General features: G+C 51.3%; 1 protein-coding gene across 1 annotated transcript in view; it reads left to right on the top strand.

Annotated features, from left to right (window-relative positions):
- LOC307086853 (glutamate receptor ionotropic, NMDA 3B-like) overlaps nt 1-10,000 on the top strand; it is a gene marked incomplete at both ends in the record, with an annotated part of 62,252 nt that overhangs the window by 47,676 nt on the left and 4,576 nt on the right. Inside the window, 3 exon segments of the mRNA XM_079752200.1 lie at nt 4,756-4,872; nt 4,916-5,170; nt 5,172-5,521. Coding sequence (XP_079608326.1) covers nt 4,756-4,872; nt 4,916-5,170; nt 5,172-5,521 — 722 coding nt within the window.

Below are 10,000 nucleotides of genomic sequence, written 5' to 3'. Positions count from 1 at the left end.
GGACCGTCCTCTGGAATACTTGATGTAGAAAGTGGAAGGAAAATGAAACATGGAAAGTAGCGCATTAATATTAATGCCAGAACGCGGTAGCTGAAATTACACGCCAGTGCCACGACGTCAACGACAGCATTAACGGCAGCTGACTCGCTGTGATTTCATATATTAAAAGTTGTCTGCGTCGAGATTTCCTCACGGGGGGAAAATTCAAAGCCTTTTTATGAGCTTATTTTGTGGCTCACCTACGACCGTTATAGTTTATTTTATGTCACTGACCGGCCAATTTAATAACACTTTCTAAATTAAAACCCTGGGGGATGCTTTAAACCGTGGTAGCGCTGATGGAATATAAACTACGTATCCCAGGAGAGCAAGGTCTGCCTGTGATGCTAATGGAGTCTGACCTCAAGACATGAGCCTCGATTGTTGGTCAGGATGAAAGGGACGTAAGTGATGAATGACAAAAAGATAACGTATTGGTTTGTGTTCTTCTGTCTCTTTTTTGTCGATTCGCCAGATTTTGGAGTCCCAAATTTGGCTCGGATTCACAAATTGTCATACTGATTGTAGATGGTTTCATTCGCTAATGTTGCTCGTATTGATTCCGCATCATGGTAATTGACAATATGACAATAGTGATCAGCAGAATTGATTTTGTGTCTTTGTTTTGCCGCCGTTTTAATGGAAGACACCTCTGCAGGGCCTTTCTGAGCCACGGGCTACTGTTAGTAATCCATGGTTTTTACACAACCAATTAGTTTGCTTCGGTACATCCCCCACAACCACTTTTTCGGCCTCGTTGTTTAACTGTCGGCGTAGCGGTAGACTAGATGCTGACACGGAGCTGATAGTTCCCATCGCAGGAGGCCTGTCTCCATCCAGACAGGTAAACGCTGAACGCTGCTCTGAAGACACCTGCAGTCGGCATCGCTCTCCTTCCCCCTGTCTCACCTCCTGCTGGGTCTCAACCCCCCTCCCCCCACACACACACACACACACACACACACACACACACACACTTCCTCTGTTGATTCCTTCTATAGGCCCCCTGGAGAGTTCAAAAGCACAGAGACCTATTCCCGCTTACCCGCCCTATTTCACCACCAACCCCAAACCCTGCCGTCCACACACACACACACACACACACACAAGCTCACACACCAACACACATGCAAACACGCACACTCACGCACACACACACAAACACTCACACACACACACGCGAACACACACACGCACGCATACGCACACACACACTCACACACACACACACACACATATTCAAACACATACGCACACACACACACACACACACACACACACACACACACGCACACCTGCCCTAGATGAAGAAGAACAAGACATCTACTGTACTCATTCTGTACTGTACAGGATATCATTCAGCATGCTCTCTCTCTCTCTCTCTCTTATTAGAGCACCTCAAAGGGCTCTCTCTCTGAAGATGGTTCCACTGTTAACTCCCTATTCCCCCGGTGGAACATTTCCATTTGAATCGTGCCTTTGTGTGTGGGCCGCAGGGACGTCCATTGTGTGACCGTGGATATCCATCCAATCTCTCTCTCTCTTCCTCTCTCTCCCTCTATAAATACGTATGTATGTATATATATATATATGTATATGTATTGCTCTCTCTGCCTCACTCTGCCTCACTCTCTAGGTGTGAGGGTCAGATGTCACAATCTGTGGTGTAGGCATGTGCGTGTTTGCGTGTGGGCATTGATTTGTGTGTATGGGAGGAAAGTGTGTGTCTGTGTGGGGTGTAGTGTGTGTTTTCTGCTCACGGATGCCTGTGCGGTCTACCTGTAGGCATCCCTGAGCAGAACACCTCGCCCCCCTGCCTGCTCCTCAACGCGTCTGATAAGTCCCCGTAGATCTCTTGGGATTACAGTGACTGCTTAATGATTCAGATAACCAGGTGCATTGTGGGCCAACGCTCTGGCGGAACATGTGACCTTCTCAGTTCAACGTGATTGGTCGCGTAACGAAGGGGATAAAACTTGTGGCTCCGCTGCAACTCGAGGCCGCCAAGGAGCCGTGGCAGACTGTGATCCCGACTCTGCGACCTCTTCATGGACGCTTTCGGATTCATTACCTCCTCTGTAGGGCTGAACGATTAACCAAATTCAAACCGACTTCACAATGTAATAGAACGTAGAATGTAATATATATATATTCTTTTTATTATTTCTGCTTTATTATCGGGTGGGATAGACACAGACACATGGGAGAGAGAGGGGAGGACACGCAGCAAAAGGCCACGGGCGGGAATCGAACCCGAATCGCTCGGATAAGGACATCGTCTCGGTTAGCATGTTGACTGCTTCCCATGTTGTGTTGGTCACACTACAGAATGATTCATTGCTTGTTCAGTGAATAATACAGAACATAATGAACTTTAAAAAGAAAAATCGCATACTTAATTGCAATCGCAATATTGGTCGAGATAATCACAATTTGATTATTTCCCAAAATCGTTCAGCCCTACTTCCATGACTCAAGTAACTCCCACCCAGTGGTTTGGGACGTTTGGAAGCCCATTTCAAGTTGGGGAACGTTTCGCCGTGAGCGCGTGTGCTTTGCATCGCAACACAAGTGATTAGCGGCGGCATTTGCTCAAGGCAACGAATCATTAGGCAGTGTGTTCATATAAATATAGATACAGGACCTTAATGAGACCTTTAAAGAATGTTTAAATCAAATATGTGTCATCGAATATCTCAAATCCTATAAGTCAGCTCGCTAGTTGGTGGCTGGGAGTGGGCTCTTACAACCGGGGTCGGGAAACATTGACCGAAGCCCCCCTCCATGACAAGCTCAGTGACTCACGGCCCCCACATGGCACGGCCGCTGGTGTGGGTGTGGGGGTGAGGGAGTGACTGCGTTTGAATGTCAGTATTGAAATATAACCTCTGGTGGCCTGGCTGGGTTGAGCCTGTCTGGCACAGATAAGGACTCTGTAAACATCTGTTTGTGTGTCTCCATCAGGTAACGGCTTCGGCATGGGGGGGGGGGGTGCTGGAGAAATAGGGTGAATGTTGACATGCTTCACCTTTTTTTGCAAGTTTCCGCCGATATCATTCAGCTAGTTATGAATGTATGCGTCGATTCGTTATTTGCCGTCAAAATACAACAAACGCAAACGTCGTTGACAGCTGAAAGGTGTCAGCTGTCAAGGAGGCCAGCAAAACATCTTTCGACCCATAATACATCAAATTCAGATGCAATAAAAAAGTGTGTTCACAAACCAAGAAGGAGCCAATCACAGCCCTCCTGGGCTGTGCTCCGTGCCAGTCGCCCCAAGAACACGGAATGTTCACATCGCACAGCCCTCTGAGAGTCGTCTCATGCTGTCTGTCCCTGATGTTTACGGTCGCTGATTTGACAAACACTCGCTGACGCACAAGAGAGGGCAGAGTGGCAGTCACAACACCCCATCAAGGTTAGGAGGGATTATCTATATATTGATATGCATATTTATGTCAAATAAATAATAAATTCAAAGCAACTCATAGGGGGGGGGGAGGGCTGGTCGCTAGGCTCCGCCCCTCTGCCCCCAGGGGAGGGGGCAAGACGGGCATCGCCGCGCAATACATCAGAGGAGGTTTGAGTCAGGTGTGACCTTGAGACACACACAGTCCCCTTCAGACCTGGCCCAGAGCTCACAGCACACACACACACACACACGGACACACACGCACACACACACGCACATACACAAAGATACACACGCTGACACATACACAGGCACACACACACTAACCGAGGCAGGACAAATAGAAACACACACATCAGCACACACATGGAGACACACACATTTACAGACACAAAGATACACACGATGACACACACACACACACACACACGCACACACACACAATGATGCAAACACACAGCAGCAAAAGCAGATACACACACACGGAGACACACACACACACAGACACACACGCGCACAGCAGGGCAACAGAGAAGATCCTGATAAGGGAGGGGAGTCTCCACGTGTGTGCCGCGTTCAAGGGCGTCGGGGCGTTTGGAGCGGTATAAAACAGGCCAGTGTGCCCACAGGGACGGGGGGCTGACTCCGTCAGAGCCCAGACCAGCGGGTCAGCCACCCTCTTGTTTGTCTCCTGCCTGGATCTGGGAGCGGGGCGGGGGCAAAGGAGGAGAGACGACGCAGGGTAGCGGTTTGTGCGTTTGCGATGGATCTGTGTTTGGAGTAAAGTGTTAACGTGTGTTACGGTGCTGGTGGCTCTGCGGCTCGGACACTTCCTTTAATCTCTCTGGTGGCTTCTCTCTCCTCTCCTCCCCTTCTCTCTCGTCTCCTCCCCTTCTCTCTCCTCTGCTGCTTCCTGTTCCGTCCTCTCCCGCCTCCCTCCCTCCCTCCCTTATCCTCCTCTTTCTGACTCCCCCCCTCCCACCCATCTATCTTGCTTCTCTTTCATCTATAATCCTCTATCCTGCTCTCCTATGTTCTCCACTTTGCTCTCCCGACCTCGCGTCGCCCCCTCCCTCCCTCCCTCTCTCCCTCCCTCCCTCCCCCTCCCTCCCTCTCCCCCTCTCCCCCGTTGTCTGTGTCGTCTGTGTCGCCTCCCGCTCTGTATTTCTCTCTTTGCCTCTCATCTTTCTTACCCTTTGATCTTTGCCTCTCACTCCCTTTTTCATTGCACTCTTTTCTCTCTCTCTCTCCCTCCCCCCACCCTCCCTCCCCCCTCCTCCCTCCTCCCCCCTCCTCCCCCACAGAACCCCTTCCACCTCCAGATGTCGGCGCGTGTCGCTCCCTCCGCGCTGGGCAGTCTGCTCCTGGCCATCCTGCAGGGAGGAGGAGGAGGAGGAGGAGGAGGAGGAGACCGGGAGGGCAGCATCAGCACCGGAGGAGGAGGAGGAGGAGGAGGGGGGGAGGCGGGGGGAGGGGGGGGGGGGCGCGGCCGTGATCTGCCCGGGCTGGGAGGAGGGGGCGGAGGGGCTGCTGGCCTACCTGCAGGCCCACGGGGGGTTGGGCTGGCGGCTCTGGGACACGGTCAACCTGACGGGGGGCGGGGAGGAGCCGAGGGGCGGGGCCAGCGAGGAGCAGCGTCGGGAGGACCTGCGGGAGGAGCAGGTGTTCTCGGCGCTGTCGGGCCGCGTGCTGCGCTCCCCCTCCTCCCCCCTGCCCCCCCCCCCTCTCCTCGGTGCTCCTGCTGGGCTCCGACCCGGAGTGCGTGTCGTCGGTGCTGCGGGCCGCCCAGCGCCTCTCCCCGCTGATGCCGGCGCTGCAGTGGATCATGGGGTACCCGCTGTCGCCCGACTCCCTGCACACGCTGGGCGGCCCCCTGGGGCTGCTGGCGTACGGCGAGGTGGGCCGCAAGCCAATCAGCTTCTACATCCGGGACGCGCTGCAGCTGATTGGCCGGGCGGTGACGGCGGCCAGCGCGGTGCGGCCCGACCTGGCGCTGGTCCAGAACACGGTCAGCTGCTACGAGCGGCCGGACCCCGACCTGATGCCCTCCTCAGGGCAGTACCTGGCCAGGTACACGCACGCACGCACGCACGCACGCACGCACGCACACACACACACACGCACACACACACACGCACACGCACAGACACAAAGTACGGCGACCAGAGACCCAAACACACGCACACGTTGAAGGTCGAATAGTCACACACAAACATGCAACTACAAGGTGAAGCATACACCAACACACACACACGCACGCACGCACACACACACACAAACACACACACACACACACACACCTGTACGTACAACAGAAACACACACACACCTATACGTACAACAGAAGCACACACACACCTGTACGTACAACAGAAACACACATCCATACATAAATAATGTGAGCCTCATAGCATATTTGCCTAATTGATATTTTGGCCAAATTGTGATCTCTTACCTAACTCTACTCTCCTGGCGCTGCTGGTTCAGTATACCTCATTGGCTCTATCCTAAGCCAATCAGAGTGCTTTTCACATTCCATAACCACTATCTGCCTAATTCTTCTATTTAAAGCAGATACTAGATACAAGATGAACCTAAAAATATGACTTAGGCAGTTATGCTATGAGGCTAATATTGAGCAAGGTCCACGCTTCACGCCACCTGCAGGAGGCCGGGGGTGGCGCAGGGTGGTGGCGATGACAGACCGGTTTATTGATAATGATGCATGATCACCATCATGATCATAGATCCCTCCCTGAGTGTGTGGGGAGACGGCTGGTTTAACCTGTTGACCACTGATCACTCAACGAGCAACAGGTGTGCAGCCTCTGCCAGCCCCAGAGGCTGTTCGCCTTGGCCAGGTCCACGTCTACACACACTGCCACAACATATCGCCGCATACACTAGAACAGGGGTCAGCAACCTCTTCAACATGCAGTGCCAGTTTGACATTTACTCGTTAATGAGTGTGCCTTAAGCAACAATATATTAAATACTTAGCTGAATTATGACACAGCGACCAAAAACATTTCCAGAAGACCTGGAATTGTATTATTTCCATATAGTCCACAATCATGCATCAACATTTTAAAGGTTTTTTTGGTTGTTTTATTTGCAACATGGGCTTACAAATTATAATTACATATGTCCATCTTAAAACACCATTTTCAGAAACTCATTCAAAAACATATTCGCACTGTGAGAAATGTAAAAAAACGAGAATACTTGAGAATGTTGGAACCATCCACATCAATATCTTTAAGACATGTACAGCTTTGCAAAACCATGTATTGGCGATGCATACAGGCCAATTGCAACAATATTTTAAATATTTTCTTCTCTATTACTCACAACATAGGTTTAAGAACTATTAATTGATCCCATTTCAGAACACTGCTTTCTGTAACTAATTTAAACATATTTGCCGCGGGAGGAAATGCCCCAAACAGAATAAAGTGCAAAAAAAATTCGGTAGTAATGATTATGCTGCCGCATTGTGCGTTGAAATGTTTTAATAATAATAATACAATTAAATTAAAAATGAGGTGTGCCAATGGTTATGCTGCCCCGTGCCAAGGGTTGCCGACCCCTGCACCAGAAGCATCGCTGTGGGACCTGCACAGACACACTGTACATGCCCACAAATAAACATCCCAAATCCTCACCGATGGATGCCTCAATGCGTACACTCTTCGGCGTTCTGTTTGACAAACGGCACAACGTAAAAATAACATCACAACACGCCGCACATCTTAACCCGGCTACGCCGGCGTGAGGCGCCCAGGAAACACTCTCAACACGGCGACGAGGAGCGGGAGAGTATCTATGATTAGATCTCAGCGTTGCCGACGGGAACTCGAGGAGTCTGTATCTCCAGGAGTCTGGCTTTAAAACACCCCCCCCCCCTCCACTGGGATACCACTAAGGGTTTGTTTGTTTGTTCAGGAGTCCCTGTGCCGCCACCCTCTGCACTTTGGAGGCGGGATTCTGTGAATGCAGTGTTACACATGGCTTGGGATTGGATGGGCCTCCTGTCAGTCACCCTCAGCCTCCTTCTGTCTATTTGTTTTTCGTGTTTATGTGTTTTTTTACCATCCGCGTTCGCAGCCTCAATCTGCTTTTAGAGCTTTAGGAGCGTACTCCTGACAGCCTGCGGGGCACTTCTAAAGGGTAGAGGGGTAAACACAGTTTAACACGCACGCACGCACACAAGGACAGAGGCGTTACATGCGTGCAATATCATACACAAGGACACGGAAACACTCACACACACACACGCACATGCATACATGAACCGGCACGCACAGACGCACAGGGAAATGAAAGGCGCTAAAGTACCGGAAAACACACAAACACACACACCCACGCACGCACGCAGAGGTGCACAAACACACACAGACACACCAGGAAATAAAGGCACAAAGTATTGAAAAGCACACACACACATAAACACACACACACACACACACGAACAAGTGCACAAATATTCCCATTAAAAGCATAAACATTTCTGCTTGAAACTTGATAAAAGCCTAAATCCTCCCCATAATTCACAAGCCAGGCGACAGTTCCAACCTCAATGCTGGCTTTTCTTAAGCCCCATAGAGGCGGCGGCGGCGGCTGAAAAGTACACCGCCATCACCACCACCACCACCTCCTCCACCTCCTCCTCCACCTCCTCCTCCACCACCGCCGTCTCCTCCGCCGCCCTCAGGGGGAACGCCTCGAAGCTCGTAACACAACACCGACCCCCTCTTCCCTTTTTTACGATGGCGCTCCGAGTGGGTGGAAATGGCACCTGGCCAGCGTTTGAGGGTCATGTGACCGCTGGCTCGGGGGAGAGGGAGGCGGGGAGCGGGGGGGGGGGGAGATCCGGAGCCTGTCCTCAGGTGTCATTGATTAGCCACTTCATTCTCCTTATCACCCCTTCACGGATCTCTAATTCTGCGGCGCATCTCTTTAATCAGCCAAATTGGAGTGGGTTCGGCGGGCCTCTCGGCGTACCGCGCCGGGGTTCTGAAATATGAGCGCGGGGCTTTAGGTTAGGATTAAATATAGCTCATTGGCAACCGGTCACTAATTGAAAGCCCAGAGCCGCGGTCATTGGGGAGCGCGTGGAAGATGATGATATTGCACTTATTGTGGAAATGCTCTTTTGAAAGCACGAGTCGTAATCACAAGGTTGTGATGCTAATAACATTTTGTGTGCGAGTGTGCGATGCGTTGCCGTTTGTATGCAAACTTCAAACATGGGTGTTGGCGTTTCCCTCAGGGCGCTTGACCCATGGAAAGATAGAGTACTGCGGTGTGTGTGAGTGTATAAATATATATTGTATATATATTAAGTATATATATAGACCTCCTTCAGAGGCTGAATATAGTCTTTGATCCGTCCTTGCTACTGCTGGTGCCGGGGTGTGTAGATTGAGCGGTCGAGATGGGGGGGGGAGACACAGTATCTGACAATGACGCACAACAGAGGGGCAGGCGACAGCAGTCACAGTGAAGGGCAGCCCTATGATGGGTGCTGGAGGGTATGAAACGTCTGATTGGCTGAGAGGTAATTGGTGCCGGGAAGATTAAAGTGTAAAGGCGGGTGGGAGACCTCTGATTGGTCGAGGTACTACAGCTACAGGAGAAGACATTAGCGGGGAGGAGGAGGAGGAGAGTGATTCTCTTTTGAACTTCCTCTGTTGATTCAGCCATTGAGTTCAGACACAGGTGAGTGCTACATCTCCCGTCACGAACAGAGAAAGAAAAGAGCCGATATTTCACGGCTCAAAAAAAAGCGCATGAAATATTTAAACAGGGAATAAAGTGTATCCAGTGAATTATCTGCGCTCCGTCTTAAGGGTGTAGCCCACCCCCCCCCCCCCAGGACGACTTTAAGAATTTATTTTTTCCCTCGTATAAATTCTGGTGCAAAGCCCTTCATCACAGTTAAAGTGTCACATGACTTTACAAGCCGGGGTTTACAGAACAATCGAGTGGCGGGACAACTCTCCGTGCCAGCCAAGGAGCCCAACTCCTCCCTCTCCAGCCCGACCCAAGGACAGCCCTTTGGGGGGAGGATGGTGTAGCCGGAAGGTACTGGGTTCAATCCCCCGGCGTCCACAGCCCACTTGGGCACAATCTTGAGCAGAATGCTGCCACCCCCTGCCCCCACACACCTCCTCACGAGAGACTTTTTTTTTTCCAACAGAGAATCGACAAGTGGGATGAGTGGATAAAGGGTTGATCTGGAATTCTTCTTGCATCTGAGGATTCTGATCCCAGCTCTCTCTCTCTCTCTCTCTCTCTCTCTCTCTCTCTCTCTCTCTCTCTCCCTTTCTCTCTCTCTCCCTCTCCCCCCTCTCTCTCTCTTTCTCTCCCTCTCCCCCCCTCTCCCTCTCTCTCTCTCTCTCTCTCTCCCTCTCCCCCCCTCTCCCTCTCTCTCTCTCTCTCTCTCTGTCTCTCTCTCCCCATTTCTCTTTCTCTCTCCTTCTCTCTCTCTCTCCCTCCCTCTCTCTCCCTCTCTCTCTCCCTCTCTCTCTCTCCCTCTCCCCCCCC

Source organism: Pollachius pollachius (assembly GCF_949987615.1).
Source record: "Pollachius pollachius genome assembly, chromosome: 15".
NCBI classification, from domain to species: Eukaryota; Metazoa; Chordata; class Actinopteri; order Gadiformes; family Gadidae; genus Pollachius; species Pollachius pollachius.
This window is presented reverse-complemented; position numbering and strand designations above follow the sequence as displayed.